The 20,084-nt window shown below is 40.9% G+C and overlaps 1 protein-coding gene and 1 long non-coding RNA gene across 2 annotated transcripts; both read left to right on the plus strand.

Annotated features, from left to right (window-relative positions):
* The first annotated feature begins 1,394 nt into the window (after positions 1–1,394).
* Positions 1,395–6,036, plus strand: LOC112576172. Its single transcript, XR_003101775.1, has 5 exons — positions 1,395–1,471; positions 1,686–1,756; positions 2,173–2,265; positions 3,271–3,500; positions 3,758–6,036. It is a non-coding gene; the product is annotated as an uncharacterized LOC112576172 (long non-coding RNA).
* Positions 6,037–7,985: 1,949 nt separating this feature from the next.
* On the plus strand, positions 7,986–19,037 carry LOC112576319 (T-box transcription factor TBX1-A-like). Its single transcript, XM_025258675.1, has 5 exons — positions 7,986–8,708; positions 11,720–12,023; positions 14,231–14,504; positions 15,136–15,288; positions 17,739–19,037. The coding sequence occupies exons 1-5, from the start codon at positions 8,558–8,560 to the stop codon at positions 17,829–17,831; spliced, it is 975 nt and encodes a 324-aa protein (XP_025114460.1). The 5' UTR covers positions 7,986–8,557; the 3' UTR covers positions 17,832–19,037.
* The last annotated feature ends 1,047 nt before the right edge of the window (positions 19,038–20,084 follow it).

The following is a 20,084-nucleotide window of genomic DNA, read 5'->3' on the forward strand; positions in this document are numbered from 1 at the left end:
AGACCAAAGTGATGAGAATCAACAACAAGCAGGAACTCCCAATCCAACTTTAAGGAGAGAACATCCTGGAAACAGACCGCTTCACGTATCTGGGGAGCATTGTCAACAAGGACGGTAGAGCGGACGATGACAACAAAAGCAGCATCAACAAGGCCAGGCATGCTGTCAACAGCCTGCACCCCATCTGGAACTTCCGATATTATCCTTCCGCAGTAAGACACGCATCTTCAATACCAATGTGAAGGCAGTCCTACTGTATGGTTCTGAAACCTGGAGAGTGACAAACACCATCAACAACAAGCTCCAGACCTTTACCAACTGATGCCAACGCCATATTCTGGGAATAAGATGGCCTGAAACGATCTCCAACAGCAGCCTGTAGGAAAAAACAACCAGAATACCACTATAGCCAAGACACCAAGAAGCGCAAATGGGGCTGGATAGGACACACCCTGCGCAAACCAGCTGACATTATTACCAGGCAGGAACTTGACTGGAACCCTCAGGGGAAGATGAGAGTTGGGAGAGCAAAGCAGACTTGGAAAAGAACAGCAGAGAGCGAGGCAAAGGAACCACACGGGCCCAACTGAAAGGAAGGGGGATGCTGCCCAAACCAGGTCCGCTGGCGAGGTGTTGTTGCGGCTCTATGATCATCAAGGAGTAGCAAGGACTAAACTGAGCTCACCCAGTTGTTTTTTCCCCCCCCCCGTACCCGCTACATTAATACTGGTACCACTTTCAAGGCAGACTTCCCATTTCAGAAGATTGCGAAAACCCGGAGTTGCGACGTGTCCTACTACTTGGCGGCCTGACCTCGGCACACGAGGATCAGGTAAAATACAACCCGAATACAAGAGAAGACAAAAAATATTAATGGAGTGTCTAGCGCCTTTGTTACAAGAACGGTTTGTATGGAACAAGGACTGTGACGGTTACTGGATAAGTTCCAAAAAATCTGTTGCAACCGTACAGACCGGTGTAAATAATTTGTTTGACCTATGTACGTTATCGAAGGGGACTTGACAATTATTTGAAATGGCTATGTTAATCACCGTGCAAGAAATAATTTGAAAGATGGTCGTTGTGGATATGTTAATAATTTAACTGCGGATAACTGATCACTTGGAGGAAACTTTGAAATTTGACAAGCCATCACTGTGCACGCATATTTAGTCGTTTTGAGCGGGATAATAGTAATTTGAAATGTATAACAATAAAACAAAAACAATAAAAAAGAAAAAAACTGCACCTCACTAAATGTTCCACAAAAGGTAAAAGCGAACTTTCTAAACTTGCAAAATTACCGAAAGGAAATCCAAAGCTGAACGCATGGACGTGTATGCCGAGACTCACTCTTGGCGTCTTGCGAAGCGTCCGCGGTCAGTCTCGGCGAGCCAGAATCCGGTCGTACTTCCGGAAGAGCAGCGCGAGAATGGAATATAGTGAGACTTTTGTTAACAATATAATTACCGTAAGTGTGTTGCTTGTTTGCACTATTAACCAAACTTGTGTCTATTTAGAACACAAAAGCATTTGCTTCACTTGTCTGAAATCTTTTGTATGAAATAATAAATAATATGAATCGCACATAAACTTCTAGATCTAGAATCATGAAGTGTTCGCATCTACGCTTCACCTCGGTCTCTCGCTTTGATATAAAATAATGTATTTTGTTGTGCTTTCAGGATGGTGATTGCTTGTTACATATGCAAGATATAGTGGTAGTACTGTTACCAAATCGGCAGTGACAGTCAAGGTAAATATCATCAAGGACGTGTGTATGGGATGATTAATTAGTTCTTGATGTCGTACTTTTGCAATGCGTGCAATATTTTATCATTGGACACAGCCCAGGATTAACTTTTAAGCACATAGACATCGTACTCCAGTCCTGCAGTCAGTCATGTTTAACAAATAATTTTAGATGACGAATTTATGTACGTTTATTTTGAACATCAATGATCACAAATTGAAAGTGAGTTTATGAGTATAAGCATGCAGAAATATAATTATTAAATGGTAAAATTGTATATATATATATTCAACATAAGAAATAAATTGAATAAAAGATAATATTTCAGTTAAGGCGTTTGATTGATTGGTAATATGCTCGATCAGAAAATAATTCTTGAACAAATCACTAAAATATTCAACCTGTTTATCTCTTTGCAGACAAATTTACAAATCATCAATGATGTTTGCCATTCCTTGGCAAATGACAAGTGCTTGACACAAGATGGCAAAACTTTCTTAATCAAGTTTACAGTGAGTAGCAAACATGTATTCTGACATATATATATAAAATTATGCACACATTTATAACATCATAAGTCACTTCACTCTATATACAGTGATAGCATTTACACCTACACACTACTGGCAGATGTTGAAAAAAAGAGTATCAGTCTATTCACATGATCAGCAAATTATGGTGATACACAAAGGCAGGAATGGTGTAAACACAGTATAATAAATACACATTGGATAAAGAAAATTATACATTAAAGACATGCAAGAGACATGTACACCACTGCAATACATGTACAGGTAGTCCTTGACTTACGATGTCGTAAACCGAATTTCGACGTAAGTTGGACCATATGTTCATACAGTACTGTAGCATAATAACAGTACAGTACTGCAAACATTTAGCCTATCCAAACACAGTAACCAACATAATTATCAATAAACATAAGTACAGTAAAATATTGTGCAGTACAGTACGCTTTGTTATCAGTCGCTTTCATAGGAGCAGATCCTTTCACATGTTCAAGGATGAGATCTTTATCCTTGATAATCGTAGCGACAGTCGAACGACTAAGTCCTAACGACTTAGATACTTTTAAATGAGATGCAATCTGACAACTGACGGTATCTTAAAATTATTGTTTTAAAGAACTTTACAACTTAATTTGGTTTCAAGACACTCGGAGTAAAACAGCACATGGGGTAAATTTTGGTCTCATAAATACTATACATGCCTCCTTTTAAAGACAGTCATTTAGTCTTCTGAGCAATCCAAGGGTCAATAGAGTAACAAAGTAGATTTCAGCTGATCAAATACACTGTTAATCTCAACAAGAATGTGCTGCTCTCGTTGGGTCAATAAGTTCTATGTAAATGCTTTCTACTCCCTTAGACAGGGTCATGGCAGCTTGTTTATATCATTATTGATGAAACTGATAGATCTATTATGAAGTATTTAGAACATTAATTTATAAAGTGCATAATGCTTAAGACCAATTTCTGTTGCTGTTTCCCCCTTCTCAGATTGCCGTATGACTTCCGCCGCACGTGGAATGTGGCGCATGTGCAGTTCGACTTACACCGCTAAACCTTGTAAGTCGGAATGAGCGTCGTTTACAGCGTCGTAACCACGAAACGACATAACTCGAGACCGTCGTAACCCGAAGACTACCTGTATATGGGGCAAAGCATGTGGAAAATTGTCCCATGAGATAGAGCAAATTTAACAGGTGGATGGTACAGAAATACTAGAGGTAGGAATGTAGACACTGCATAATAAATACTACTGTGCAGGGTAAGGGAAATTATTGAAATCAGTGACAGAATCTAAGTACCATGTGTTAAGAACATCTTGGTAAGAATAAAAAATAGCACTAACACACAAGAGTCATCCTTCTGTAGGGTCTGAGTATGTTATGGGATTCACTACACTAGCATTATTATTATTTATAAGTTATCGTAGCATTGAATGATTTCATTACATTTGTCTCATATATATATATACTTTCAGAGGATAAAATTCTTGAAAAAGCCCAATTTCTGGATGACTGCCTTGTGCCAGGCAAGATGTTTGTTCGCACATCAAGGGAAAAGGCATGGAGTTTATATCATGCTGCCTACATAAAGAATATGAAAATCTGCATCTACTGCTGCATGACTTTGCCGGAAAAGTTAGTTGCTCTATTATCCAGTGAACGCAGAGCTAACTCAGGCATGCCAGCCATCAGCATTCAATGATAAAGTGAAAGACATCATATCTCATATAGGAGGAAGCAGTGTAAAGAAAATAAAAAGATTGTGCAAAGGGAGATAACTCACCGCCAGCATCAACATGCATCCAAGTCCGCAAAGCGCCTCAGGAAAAGTTTACATGATGCCACCAATGCTTAAGATAATTAATTGCTCTGATATCGGAGAACCTTTGCAGTAAAACAGTATTGGGAAGAACAAAAACGCTATAGATTTTTCTCAGCAAGTAGGTTCAAAGTTCATTAGCTGTTGTAGACAGAAAGTAAGATCTATTTATAAAAGTAACAATAAAATAACTATATATATATATGTAATCGGTGTTGCTGCCCTACGCTCCTCAAGGAGTAACAAGGACTAAAGTAAACTATGTGCTTCATAAATTAAAACACTTCAAATTGAATATTTTGTATAAACATCTGGAAAGTCAAAAACATATGCAGGACTGTTTTTTGCTGATTTTAGTTCTGTGTTCAATACAGTACAACCACACTAAAACATGTTCTAGCAGAAGAATGTTTTACAGAGTTCAATTGTTTTGCTATACCTGTATGTAGAAATAATAGGAACATGAAAAAGCTTGTATCCTTAGATGTGGAGCTGATTTACCATAGTTGACTTTTCATGTCTGTGTTTGGGTTTGTGATGCTGTAGCTGTACCATAAGAATAATTGTAAGATCTTATCTTTAATAAGACAAGTGTTAAGTCGGTTGGATTTTGATTTTGTTACAATGCATCTCTTGCCTTATCCTTAGCTTTTAGGCAGCACTTGTTTGGGTTTTTGGTCCCCATAACTGAGCACACTTGCAAATAATTGCCCATTGGAATTGCCGATGTTAGTCATTTTTCATTTGGCACTTTAATAATAATGAAGTGTATTTATAGAGTGCAATATCCTAGCCTTATAAGCCAGCTAATGGCATGTTGCAAATACAGTCATAATAAATATAACAATATTAATAATTACGATATGGAGAAATATAGAAGCCAACCTAGATCACAGGAATTAGGAAGAGTTTGCTAAATACCTTCAAAGGTGGAAAATGTTGACTTTGGCAATTTATGAAAATCCACCTCTATCCAGAATATGGGTCAGTGATCTGTACTCCTGAACATGCAGTGCTGTGATCTGACAGATACCCTCCTTCCAGCACCTAATTCTTTGTTATATGTATATTTGTATATGATGTCGCTTTAATAGTTTTATAAAACACAACAACTTAGTCCAGATTTATGTTAGTGACTGCCCCATGTTTTTTGTATGTTGTAAGGCATTTTTCGTACTGCCTACATTGCTGTGAAAAGAAAATGCCATATATTTAGTAAAATGGAAATTAAAGGTATGATGGTAAGTTTGTCATCTATCCCTCCCTAAACCCATGAGAATTTAAATTGCCGTCACAAAGTTAATACATACTGAGTTGACATAATATATATATGTTGTTGTATTTTGATTAATTGTGTATCATTTCCTTTGGATCATTTATTTTGTGCAAGATTAATATTGATCATAATGTTATAGTGTTAAAACCACCCTTCCAACTTTAAATTGATGCTATTTTGTGCCTTAAGAGAGACATTATACTTAATGTGTCAATGTCATGGGTATAAAAGTAAAACATTCAAAAGTTGAGGTCTATGTAGAAAATGATAATCATCATACATGTAATACATTTGTATAAAAGCTAAGTGGACTTTTGGGCAAGCCTAATTATCCAAAAAAGCATTGTAATCTTAAGCATGATATAAGTAAAGGAGCTTTACTTGATATATATATAAAAATTGATGTTAAAGGTTGATTCCATGGCTTTTAATGCCTTTGGCACTTAAATTCATGCATGCTCAATTCAATAAAGATAACTACCTAAGTAATTGTATTTTTTTATTGTTCAGCTGTATTTCAACCAAGGTCAGAAACCAGGCAAAACAAGAGACAGGAGTCTGTTATAAAAGAACATAGTGCCTCATTATTATCCACTAATTGATACCATTGGTGAAGTAACTTATAATTTTTATGTAACATGCAGTGCACAATCAGAACTTTATATTGCGAGTTAATAAACGATGTGTCAAGAGTAAAACTGCTGCAGTCAACGGTCTTAAAATGTAAAAGGTAATAAACCTCTTGTTATTGAAGCAACAATTAGGTCTACTCTTATCATCAATGCTTTAGCTTAGCTACTGCAGATGTTTATAACCAGCTGACATGAAATATATGAGTATCTTACCATGCAAGGATAACAACAATAACAACCAACTTTATTTGTCCCAATGGGCAGTTTAAATGGGAGGTGTGCTCTGTTTTCAATATATATATATTTTTAAAAAGTCATTACAATTACAATGCAGTAGAATAGAGATATTAGCAATGAGAGATATGGGCAAGACACCTACACACACACACCGCTGACAGTTCATGTGTGATTGAGCAGCTGGACTGCTGATGGCAAAACAGATTTCAGATGCCTATTGCTTTTGCATACAGGCATGGCATAGCGTTTACCTGAACTTAATAATACAAATTCCCCCGCTAGGACATGTTCAGGTGTTGACAGACTGCGGGAAGCTTTCCTTACTAGTTGTTGGTCACTAAAGGAAGTCAAGTCCCTCTGATACCAATTATCTTGGAACAGATGTGAACAATATGTAAAGGCATCAAGAGGTATAATGTTGAAGCTAGAAGCATTAAGAACATTAAATTGGTAGACTTAATGTCAACAGTTTCACATAAAACACATTTATTAATCATGAATTACTCTTGACAGGGACCATGTTGTACAATAGTAATGAATAATTAATGCTCACTGATGGCTTCCTAGCTTATGGTTTAGGTGTTTCAATGGTCTTTTTTGACATTTTTTGGCCGCTCTTTCAAGATAGAATCACAACTATTCAAAGCTCTTACAAGATTTTGTTTCCCAGTTTTAATTGTCTAGTTTTCGTATGCTGAAAAATAACTTTTGTGTTGACTTTTCCAAAACGACCTCGCCCGTGAGCTGAGTGTTTGGCGGAAGACTGGACTCACCCTCCACAAAGAGATTTATAAGGCCGCCAAGCGGAGCCTTGCAAAATATGCCAAGGCCAAGACATCATATCTTCAGGCCCAAATAAATAATTGCACCTCCTCCACAACACATTTTCACATATGCAATCGAGTAACTGGAATTAGTAAGGCAATGCCACTGCCCACTGCCTGTCCTGATTCACAGCTGCCACAAGTGTTTTATGACTAGTTTGCTAACAAGATTTCGGACATTCGATCATCCTTGGACTCGATCCCGGTGCCTCTCCTGTGATATTCTTTTTGGATGCTCTCTAAAAAAATTGTGACCAGTCTCTGATGCTGATATAAAGGTGATTATTCTCAAAGCCAAGCCAGCAACTTGCCAGTTACACCCAATACTCACAAGCCTTCTTAGATATTTACTTCTTTCAATCACAAACATTGTAAATGTCAGCTTATCATCAGGTGTTTTCCCATCTTTGTTTAAAAATGCCCTGATGAAGCCACTTCTTATGAAATGCACGCTTGATGTCAATGTGTTAAACCAGTGATGCACAACCTTTTTCGGCCTGCGGGCCATATCCATTTCGGACAGCCGTGTCGCGGGCCACTTCACCGCAAAAATACAAAAAAATAGAGCAGATACCATTTTTTATTAGAAACAAGTTGTACTTACAATTAATTATATAGTAATTAGTGGGATATTTGAAGTTGTTTTCCCGAAACCAACTTCTGAATGTCCGGCCTCACCGTCGAGACACCAAGTCGGAGCACTGAATCGAAATGTTCGTCCATCGAAAAAAAGATTGAGAGACGCCCCTACGTGGGGATAAATACTTCTTCTTCCTTTTTTTTTGTGTGTTTTTTTAAGGTCTTCTTTTATTACTAACATGCCGATTTCCTGCACTGTGGGCAGAAGTTTCGCGGGCCGGATGGCACCGTGTCGCGGGCCGGATATGGCCCGCGGGCCGTAGGTTGTGCATCCCCCTGTTTCCAACTTGTCTTTTCTGTCAGAGATCATACAGACATCCCCAGACGCAGCTATTCAACACTTCGCTGATTCGACAATGGAAACAAATCGAAGCTGACCTGCGGACGAACGCACGTAAGGTTTGACAAACAAAACAGGATGTGAGAAACTGTCAACAGTCACGTGAGTTTTGACAAACAAATCGTTGTGAGAAAGTCAACAGTCTGTCCCTCATCCGCCGACAGCGCTCACCTATCAGCGCTCACTTTTCGTCGCTCTCGTCCGTGCGGAGGGAGGAAGGGGAATGAGGGAGGGAGGGAGGTAGAGGGAAGAAGTTTATTGACGAGAGAGGAGGGATGGGTGGGGGATTCCGCAAGAGTTCCTCACCCGCTGCCGTTGCTGCTGCCGGCGGTTTATTAGCGTGTTCAGGCTGGTGATTAACTCACATTCTTCTAACCTAGGATAAGCCTGCACAAAAGCCACCTGAAAGTCACATTTCACGGAAACCGTCTTGTCCTGCCGAGTCATCAGTGCAGGTACTCGTGTTGGTGCCACACGTGGTGAAACTTGTTCACCGAGCTCATCTGAGATGTCCGCTCCCGGTATGGACACCAGGTTTCTGTCCGGGGCCTACGCAGTACCGTCTCAACGCTCCACTGACTGTTTCTTCGACTGGGACCACCACACACCCTCATCCTCGACCTTCCACAATGGGGCGGCAGACACGAAAGGCATGGAAGGTAATACAGTGGAACCTCGGTTAACGAACAGAATCCGTTCTGGAAAGTTTTTCGTTATCCGAAATGTTCGTTATCCGAAATGTTCGCTTTCCGAAACAATTTTTCCCATAAGAAATAAAGGAAATAGATTTAATTGGTTCTCAGCCCCTGTTGACTCGCTAATATTTGAAAGTTACAGGTTATATAGGTTTTAATGAGAACAGTTATAATACATATAAATGGAGTTAAATAAACATAAAAACATTAACGAAAGCATTTGAACACAAGAAAACTTGCCGTTTTGGAGGTGTGGGGAGGAAGGGGTGGAATTACTGCTTGTTCCCCCTCCATGAGCACATGTGACATTGTTAAATAGGGGGTGACTTCCCTTTTCTGTCGCTTTGAGGTTGAAGGAAAAAAATTGTCCAGTGTCTGTTCCTTCTGTCTTTTTGTAAAACTTTTCGGTAATACATCACATTATCATTGAACATGTTTATGCTCCTATTGCCTGTAGCACTGTTAGGGAAAGACTTGTCTACTGACTTTTCTTTGGAGCCATGATTGAGGAATATCTTATTAAAATAAAGCGCAAAAATCACTAAATAAGAAGAATGCGCATAGATAAGGATCGTAGCTGTGTCTCGAGCGCGAGTGATGACATGCTGGTCGGTCACGTGTGGTTCACGTGGCTGTTCGTTATCCGAAATTGTGTTCGCTATCCGAGACAAATTTTTAACGAAATTTTTGTTCGTTATACGAAATATTTGCTATCCGAGGTTCCACTGTAAATTCTTTCTACTTTTCATGACCCCAAGTCGGTAATAATTAGCACGACAGGGTATGGTTCTCGTGAGGGACAGATGACACTCACTGTTACATAGCGGCCCAGCCAGAAATATGGAAAATGCTTGTGGCAGCAGCGGAAGGTGGAGGTGTTTAGGCGACACAAATAAATAATAAAGAGCGTTCACGAAGGATGTTCTCAGCCCTTAAGACAAGATGACAATTGCTTCGTACAAAGAATGAAAAAACAATTATGCAGACAAGCAATGAAAGACAAACATAGACGACGCAAGAAGGAATCAGAGAACAAACAGTAAGGATGGAGAATGTGACAAAACTGTAGAGGAAGACGAGCAGACGGACTAGTCAATAGAGTATGATCACAACCACTGACAGCTGTGTTGATTGGAGTTAGGAGGACAAGATGAAAATAAAGAACACGAGTGTGTAGAACAATGCGCTTGATGAAGACAGGGCTGGTATAAAATAAAATAAAATAAAATAAAATAAAATAAAATAAAATGAAATAAAATAAAATAAAATAAAATAAAATAAAATAAAATATATAAGTAACAACAGATTTAACTAAGACGAGGAAGTTGAATGCATGACAACAAAGAGTTGCATTTATGAGAATTTGGGGAAACATACCATTATTTATCTTTCTATCCGAAAAAAAAGGATGCCCCGTGCTGGTTACAAAAGTCACTGGAAATGGTAGGGCAGGGTCTCTCAAATTATTTTATTTAAAATAAATTGTCACTACTACTTTGTAATGTCTTCAGTCATGTTGCTCTCATCTAGAAACAAATGGTCAACAACTTGATGGCTTCCCATGTAGTATACAGGGTGAGAGAAAATAAGTTTCATTTCGAGGTGACTTTACTTTCCGGATCTGTGTCTGTAAATTAAGAGTAGGAGTTCAGCAAGGAATAAACAACTTTCAATAACACTGGCATATCATACCCCACTTAGGCTGATTCTTCTGTGTGAATCATCAAATGTTGTGCCCTGAACATGTTGTTTCTTGGTAATCTTAACAAGTATATGTCTTTACTCATTCCGCCGAAGCTTGCCTCCCGCTTACACTTTCTTTCTCTCCCTCCGCAGTCTCTTTTACATTTTCTTGTACACTATTTAGTTTGGTCCATGAAATTATTTATTCCTGTAATAATTACAAATTTATTTAATTAAATCTTCAAAACCATCTTCACCACATGGAAGGATTTTGTGAATAAAGAAACAAAGAGGCCACAGATGGGAAACCGACCGTCGGACATTAATTTGCTGTAGTTTTGGACTTTTTGGACTGACTTGGTCATGAGAACATGGAGCTTACAGACCTCTCCATTACGGTCTGTTCTTGGGTACTGTGGGTACCTGGAGGGGGGTGGGCTATCTATCTAGCGAGGCTCACTCTTCGTACTCTGTAAAACCCGTTTTACATCTTTGAAACTCAAAAGCGGACAGTTTTAACTTCATGTTAACATTTACATTACTGCACATAAAATAATCTCGCATTGTATGATCACAACATTTCCTTCGTGTATCTAGTACGGGTTAAACAACAAAAAAAAAAAAAATAACAGATCCTGTTTTTTTCGCGCGGAAACAAAAAGGTTAATATTTTGATTTCAGTTTCCACGAAGCAGCGCTGGTGAACACAGGATGTGTCAAACATCTTGATGACTGATCCGTTATCATAGAGAAAGTAGTTTTGACACGGCTGGGGGCCTCATTATACGAACCCCTGCTCATCCCCCCATGCTCAGCAGTATACAGACCTTTTCACAGTACTGAAACTAATTAAAGTCGGCCCACTACTGTTTATTCTGTATATGAAGCCACTTTCATCTTGCATCTAGTCTCACAAGGTTTCTCATCCATCATATGCTGATGATACACAGCTGCTCCACTCCACTGGCTGAGTCTCACTCTGCTACCAGCATCATAGAAGTCTGTATTAGTGAGTCAAAGACTGGATGGTGTCAAACAAACTTCAACTCAAAGATGATAAAACGGAAGCATATCGCATTGTTAGTCGGGGAAGTTCGCCGGAGGGTTTCGTGTCACTGGTCCGATTTATGGCCCCCGCCTTGACCATCCTGTTATGTCATTAGCCGAGGTGGTGCCAGCTTGACCAGTTCACGGTTGGTGGTCCACTCTGTAATGAACCTTTATCCAAACATCATTAGGGTAGAAAATACGTTTTCTACAATCTCTATTGTCTCTCTCGCTCTGTGTTGCAGCCTGCGTTTTGGGCTCCACCTCCGGCCGTTTCCTCTTGGACGCGGGGAGATTCGACCCTCTGCCCGAGCCTGTCATGTGGAGGGACACCGTCGACAACGACTCACCCAGGCACGATGCAGAGTCATTCAGCAACGTGGGGGACAACTCCCCGCTATCGGACGGTACCTGTGACGACAGGTCTGAGAGTGGCGGCCCCTGGCTGCACCCCAAGCTGCTCAATGTGCGGGCACAGCTGGAGAAGAAGTCTCTGTGGGATGCATTTGATGAGCTGGGCACAGAGATGATCGTCACAAGGACTGGCAGGTACAGGAATGGCTTTCATCTTTCCCTCTCTCTGCTGATAGGTGTGCAGCCCTCTTCAACACACTTCTATCCATTTTGAAGGAGACCATCTGTCTCATAAGCACTACATTTTACCACTACATTTCTGGGGCTGATTCCAAAATAACAGTTTGCGGCGATTAGTACTGTTTCAAAGTGTACATTAAATATCCATAAATCCGTCGGATAATAAATATTTTTATCACAGAAACGAATCTTTGAAAAAGTACAGAAATGTGCAATGATGTTATCTATTGCATTTACATTTTAAGATGATGTATTATTAAATATATGTATGCAGTAAATTGTCAAAAATACCTTTATTATAATTTTTAATATTTTAAAATAATTTAATGATATTATCCCACACACACACACAAGAGCAAGAGAGGAAACATAATTTTTCTAGCATTAAGAGTAGTCTGCCCGTATTTAGTACATAGCTTACATTGTACAAACACATGAGATTCACTCAGCTAGTTTTTGTTGTCTTGAACTAGGTATTATTAAACGTCCTTACAATCATTAAATTGGTCGTATTTTTATGTTGTTTAATATGTTCTTTATTATGTTAGTAAATTACTATTGTTTAAATGAGTAGAAACTGCTGTTTTCTTTCAAACCGCTTCCCTCATCCAGACTTAGGTAAAAGGTCATTGCCTGACCTCTTCCGATCTCGGGGTTAGCTTTATGTGAGGGTGGTGTCCATCTCTCCCTTCCCCAACATTCTGTGGAGTCAGGTACCCATTCCTGACAGCTGGGTCTACTGGGTGGAGTTTGCTGCGCTACACGGGTATCGAACCCTCACACTTGACGCTATTATTAATATTGCAAACATAATTTAGGTCTGCAGAATGTTAAATTGATTTTCAACAAAAATGGTTTTTGCCTAGGTGCAACCGTAATCTGAAAAGGGCAGAATATGAGATGCGGTACTTTGAAATGCACTCAACTAACGTGGAACGACGGTAAGAGAGTTGCAGGTGGACAAGTATTTGATGGTTTTCATGAAAGTTTACATCTCTCTGATGGTCAGACGAAAAGAAAACGACGAAGGCGCTGCTTGTGCGAGGAGAGAAGCATCCATTGAGTGCAGTGCATGACAAACAGCCGGACATTACCAGAAGCTGGCGAATTCTTTTGTGATGGACGAAGCAGGTGGGGGAGGCGGAGGGGTGGCAGGACTAAAAGAAAGAAGACGACAGGGGCATGTTTGTTGACAAGTACATGGCTTTAGCAACCTGCTAGGCAAAAGTTTTATAAACTCATTTTTCGCACTTCATGTCTCTCAAAGACATGACCAAGATTTGCGCTTATCTTTTCCCAATAATTAGAAAAAAAATGTTGCACACCACTAGTCACGGGATCGGAATTACAACGACCTCTCTCGCGATCTCCACAGGTGTGGCAGTGATGTGTTGACAACTGCTGTCCACAGGCTCATGACAGACAAGCTCTGAAAGGAAATGTTGCAATGAGCTCTCCCCCACCTCCCTCCAACCTCTCCCCTCACACACAACATTTTTTTCCAGTCGTGTGGAATGATAATGCCCTTTTCAAGTGATAATTAACTGTCAAAATAATATAAACATGTAGTGTCTGACACTTCTAGAAATAATGGTTTCGATGGTGGACAATGTTTGTGCTTCATGGAGAGAAGGGATTTGGGGTGAGCACAACAATTGCATAAGGGATGGCATTACTTGGTTTATCCTAAAATTTTTGTATATTTGCCAGTTTGGAATTAGTAAATTAAAATTAAATGTGTGAGGCAGAGTGGAGGGATAGAAGATGGCCATTGCCTTTACGGAAAGAAAAGTGTGGTCTATAAAATCTGACTCTCCAACAACCGCACGGTACCCTTCAACCCACCCCGTGGTGTTATTTTCTCTCCCCAAGTGATTACAGCGCTGGCGTCCGAATCCCGAGGCGCTGTGGTTCGATACCCGCGTCGTGCTTCAAACGTTCGCCTAGTGGACCCAGCTGTCGGGGATGGGGACTTGACTCCACAGAGGGTTGGGAAAGTAAGGCAGTGGGGGAGGGGAGATTGGCATCGTCTTCACATAAAGCTACCCCCGAGACGATTGAGGTCTGACCACTTACTCCCCAACGATCTATTTTTTTTTTTTTTTTTTAATTAAAGGACGATCTTTACTTCGTAACAAATAATTTTTTTCCCATTTTTGCAGGTACATGTTCCCAACATTTGGAGTCCGGCTATTCGGACTGGACCCTCATTATAAGTACTTATTGATGATGGACTTTGTGCCGGTGGACGACTGGAAGTATCGTTACTTGCTCCGCTCCAGATCCTGGGTAGTGACCGGAGTAGCAGACCTCGACATGCCGGGTAGAATTCATGTTCACCCGGACTCTCCAGCGACAGGTGCAGAGTGGATGAAAAATGTTGTCAGTTTTTCAAAGCTAAAACTGACAAACAATCGGCTGGATGACAACGGTTATGTAAGTTGAATCTTTTACACAAAACACGTTTTTAATCAGCATTCGTTGCATAGTCTTTTTTAAGTTAATTTTTCTTCTTCATTTAGATATCTATGTTAATAGGTTTTCTTTTCACAAACTTCTTTAAGGAACGATTCAAATATTTGCCTATCAAAAGATTTAGGAGTAAACAAACCTGGTCGGCCATCTTGACGCTAATATTTGAACCGGCTTTTCTCAAAATGGCCGCCAGTCACACTTCAAGGCTCAGAGGCAGCTAAGACTTGCAAAAAATTCGTGCAGGTTTGTATTGAAGACCTTTTTGAGTTCTTTTTTCTATTTTCATTACAATTGTAGATATTTCAAGGTAAATTTTTCCGGGGGACGAGACCTCAACAATGTCCTTACTTTTTTGTTCTTTTGTTAAGATCGAGCGACCTTCATATTTCTATATTTTTATGTTTCTGTGTTTTCACTGCATATCAGTCCACAATCTCTATTCTGTTTTTGTTTTATTCGGATATCTTAAAACAATGACTGGTATACCAATGTCCTCAACGGGTAGCCCGGCATCGATGATCATGAATGCTGTTCTCATTGCAGATTATTTTGAGCTCCGTTCACGTGAAGTTATATTGTTTCTTTGTTGCAGATCATTCTGAATTCCATGCGTAAGTACCAGCCTCGTTTCCACGTGGTCTGTGTCAACCCAAAGACAGAAGACGTTTCTCAGACGAAGAACTACCGGACTTTCAGCTTCAGGGAGTGTCAATTCATGGCCGTCACAGGTTATCATAACCATAGAGTGAGTAGCACTCCTCTTGAGTCACGTGTCTGTGCTCAACCCGGAGATTTACTAAGTTCTTGCTAAAATGACTTTAGTATGGCCACAGCTGGGTCAAGTGTAGGTGCGCTGACAGGATTTGTTTTCATCCCAGAGTGTTACATGCTGCTAAGACAAACAAAACAATAGGTGTTCTAGTGACCTTAGGGTCTTTAGTAAGAGTGCTTTGCCCATCTCCACACCTTTGCTGACGTACCTTCCCCAACCTTTATCACAGGCTTCGAACTGACAAGGGTGTGTGCTTTCAGGCTCCGACAGTCTGACAATGGAAGTGTATTGATGGACTGATGTCTGTCTGCCGAGACTCACTCTTGGCCTCTTGCGAAGTGATCCGCAGTTAGTCTCGGCGACCCGTAACAAAGAATGTGAATAAACCGGAAGCTATGTTGTCTAAAAATCGTCTGCCAACAGTCCAGGGATATTAGTTCGTGGTCTGACTACTAGGCTAACTTCTTTTATATTTTTATCTTTGTTTTGTTGTTGCTCAGCTGTGCTTATTTTACTTTTTATTTTGACATTTTATTTTATTTTATTTTCACATGATGTCCTGATCTTGCACAGTACTTTACAAAATAGACAAAAGTAGGTATTATTTACTGTTATGTGCATGTGTTTGAGACCGACATACACACGTTTCACACATCAAAATTTCGCAAAGACCTTGCGACAGGTGGACCTTGTTTACCTGCATATCCCACGCTGTCGTCGTGGGCCCGGACATTGCAAGGAAGCACAGGTGCTCCCTGGTTGTCTGCTTTTGTCCATCTGAAGACCGCAATGTCTCCTGGGAAAAGCCAAGGGAGGTAACTAGACACGAAAAAGCTTCTGAAGCCAACAGAATTTTTTTTTTTTTTCTCTATCTGTCCAGGCCTTTGTCAGGTCTTTGTTGCGGTCCCGTCTTCCGCGCGCTCGACGGAGAGCAAACGCATGTGGGTAAGGAGTGAGGGTGTGTTTGCGGGGGTGTTTACGGGTATGTGGCTGATGGATCTTGTGCACGTGTGTGAACGCACGAGCATGTACAAGCAAATGAGTTGCTTGTGTAACCATTAATCCGTCCTGATTCACTTTTTTCGGCAAACAAGCATGAAAGGAAAAATGTGTTATTCGTCACAGTCTTTTGCTGACCAGAACAAACAAAAGTAAAAGTGGTGGCAGCACCAGAACCCCATATTTACAGTTGCAATGCATTCATTGTTAACTGTAGTTAGGGATGCTAATATATCCGATGACCGCGGCGACAGCAACCTCGATCACCACCACGACCAGCAGCCACAACTGCGGCTGAATCTTTAAAGGTATCTGTGTTAATGAAACCATTCTCAACTTGCTGGTGCATCATTCTCGTCAGCTGTCCCCGTAGGTGAAAAGCATTAAGACAATGAGAACGAAATGAAGAAACTGGACCTGATGTACAGTTGTCGAGGGGTCAGCAAGGACCACTTGTTCTGCCACCGACAAACACGAGACGCCAGGAGCGCTAACAACTGAGACAAGGGACTGAGAGCAGTCAGTCTGATCTCAAGCTTGTCAAGCTTTGAAGCTTGTTTGTTTTGTTTTATATTATACTGGTTCCCCAATCTTCTCCCCTCACTTTTTTTTAAACAAACTCCTCGTGTGGACTTAATGCAAGTAGACGCTGTACAGGTGCCACCTGCTTGTTGCACGGCTTGTCCACCACTTGGAGTTCTTATCTTAGTGACCATAATCTTACTTTATAATCCGACTGAGACTCCGAAATTAGCAAGCTTTTTGTTCAACAGACATTATTCCACACACACAACATCCTACAGCCATGTGGAGAGAAAACGTCCAATACAAGGGAGGAAACCAAAATTGTTCCAGAAAAACCAGAGTCTATGATCCAAATGAAGAAGTTCCAATATTCAAACCACATAAAATGTATCCGTATAAAACCACATTCATGTGAACCTTCAATTATAGCTTTTAAGAAACTGAAATAATTCTTTATCTATTTGGTGGGATTATTTGCATGGTTCAAATCGACCTGTTTAATAACTTCTTGATTAATTCACAATGAGATTGTCACAATGCAGCCATTTTACCAGCACTGGCCAAACATAGTAGAAAACGAATATCAAGACATTTCACGATCTGAGTGTTAATTAAACTAGATAATGTCTGGTTTGTTTGTTTGGTTTTTGTTTTGGTTGTTTTTTTTTTTTGGTACATGCACAAAGCAGATGGGAAAAAAACATTTCTGAGACGCAGATGCTTAGAAGGAAGGTAGGTGGGTGGACTCAATAAACAAGGGTGGTATCAATGTTTCCATTACTGTCAGGACCACACAGACTCACTAGATCATTTTGAAAATATGTCAGTTTGCTTACAGTCCCCCGTTCACCGGTACCCACCCCTTCTCACCCCTTCTCTCCCTCTGCTCGTTCTACCAGATAACGCAGCTGAAGATTGCGTCCAACCCATTCGCCAGCGCCTTCAGGGACTGCGACCCCAACGACTGGCGAGTTGTCGCCTGGCGGTCGTGAGCTTCGTGGGGATTCGGTGTGGATCAGCCCATTCCTTGCTCAAGTGACGCCACGTTTGTTGTCTTCCTTTTCTTCAAGTGACGATGTTTGTTGTGATCTTTGTTCTTGCAACGCCATATTTGTTTTCGTCCTTGTTAAAGCGACGCCATGTTTGTGAAAATCGTTTGTGCTGTGAACATGTGACTTTGCTGGGCCAAAATGAGTCAGTGGTCAGTGCTGCAAGACTGTTATAACATGGCATGAAAGGGTGGGGATAGGGCTGTAGTGTGGGTTGGCCCTTCTATTCTATTCGTAAGAAAAGTGGGCACGTAAACAAACTGACTGGCTGAAGGTGGACACCAATTGGTTGTTGTGGTATGTCATGTGGTGTGACTGGCCAATCAAATGCATGAATGCCACGTGCCAGATCTTTCGATATTGAGTTTGGAGCCAAACTGAAAGCTTTTTGCTAGAGACTCTTCGGGAGGTAACATCGAAGTGAGTTCGCAGGTCGAGACCTCGCTACCTCGTGGTCAGCTATGGCGCCTCAGACAGAAAACTTGGGGGAATAGGGACGAGGACCAAGAAAGTTATCAAAGCCCGCTCAGACGAACTTAAGCGTAAACGAAGAGTGACTTTTGACCCTGTGAACTACGACCGATTCCTGGCAGCGTAGTGGGAGAAGTCGCTCTGGTCACAAGAGTCGCCGCTGAGTTCTACGTCAAGAAACTCCAGGCCTCTGGTGACGGTACTGAGGTGCACCAGGTGCACGGGGACGATCCGTGTGAGAATCCGTCCCAACCTTCGACATCATACATCTCTCGTCGAGGAGTCGGACAACAGAAGACCGAAGTCATCGAACACAAATATTTCTTCTGCGGCATGTCGACAGGGCCCTCCACACAGCGAGAGACCATCGTGCGAAAACACAAGTGACAGTTGTGGGTGTCCATCAGAGACTTACACATCACACGGCGAAGGCTTGGGTGAACTCAGTGGCATGTGTATGAGAATTGTACGGAATGAGTGATTGTGCAGGGTTGTGAGCGTGGAAGTTAAGAATAGATTGACTCACTAGATATCTGGGTAATTAGATTAACGGGACATCTAGATAACTAGCCATGATAGGGAATGAGATCATTTGCAAACTTGCCTGTTCTTTGTATTTCCTTTATCATTTTGTAATTTGTATAATCCTTTCGATGATTAATAACTTTCTTTAATATACTAAATTGCTTTGAGTTGTTTATTGGGGTGATGCACGCTGGGGGCTCGAGCTAATTAAAAGTGTAAATAAGCAATTTAGTATAGGTACAAGCGGTAAATGTCGACGTGGCCATAATCGGCACATCTGAAACCAGCATCCCCATCACTAACTTCTCCCACTGATAGTACAGCTACAAATCACAGCTGCAGTTACTGCATTTGTACTGATGGCATTAAAAGATAATGAACTCCATTATAATTCTTATGTCTGTGTGTTTATATATTTTCTCTTTGACCTTGCCTTTGATGGCAGAATAAACCACCATAGAAATCGACTTAGTTAATACTTGAGCTGGTCCACCTCCTGAACCATTCCTCCATCTGAAGTCTGCCTCAACCATTTCAGTCAGGTTATCGTGAACTTAAAACAAACCTAACCACGAGTCTTGCCAGCTGCTTCATCCATCCAGCTGTCCCCCTTCCTTACCTCCTACCCCCGTCGCTCTTTACCGACCTCTCATCACAAGCGCTCGTCAACTGGTGCCAGTCAAGGGGTGAATGAACAAATAAACAGCCATGACACTTGGAAAAGTGAAAGAGGACTGTTTTTTTTTTTTTTTTTTTTTTTTTTCACCAACACGAGTCACTGGTGTAGTTATTTGCTGGTAAAATAAACTATGAAAACAAAATCCGGTACATGGTGGCAGTTGGCATAAAGGATAGATTGATAATGGCGTGCTTGCCTTTGATACACAAGCCAACATAATGTAACACAGGGTCGTAATGGGATTTAGGGTACGAGGGGTTAATTAACTCTTTTCTGTAGAGTTTGTCACGAAAGGAACAGGGCTATGGTGTGGGTTTTACACTTCTGCTCTATTCACGAGACAGAGGGCGTTACGGTCGGTTGTGTAGGAGCAGTCATCGCTAATTAGAAGACCATTCACGTCACGACGGTCACGTAACGTAGGGCCAGGGCAACCGTGGGGCGCTAGTGACGTAACAGACGAACCCTAGAGGAACAACACACCCCTTGATTATGATTTAGAGAAGGGCAGTATTGTTACA

This window comes from Pomacea canaliculata, linkage group LG11, assembly GCF_003073045.1.
Source record: "Pomacea canaliculata isolate SZHN2017 linkage group LG11, ASM307304v1, whole genome shotgun sequence".
Classification (NCBI taxonomy): domain Eukaryota; kingdom Metazoa; phylum Mollusca; class Gastropoda; order Architaenioglossa; family Ampullariidae; genus Pomacea; species Pomacea canaliculata.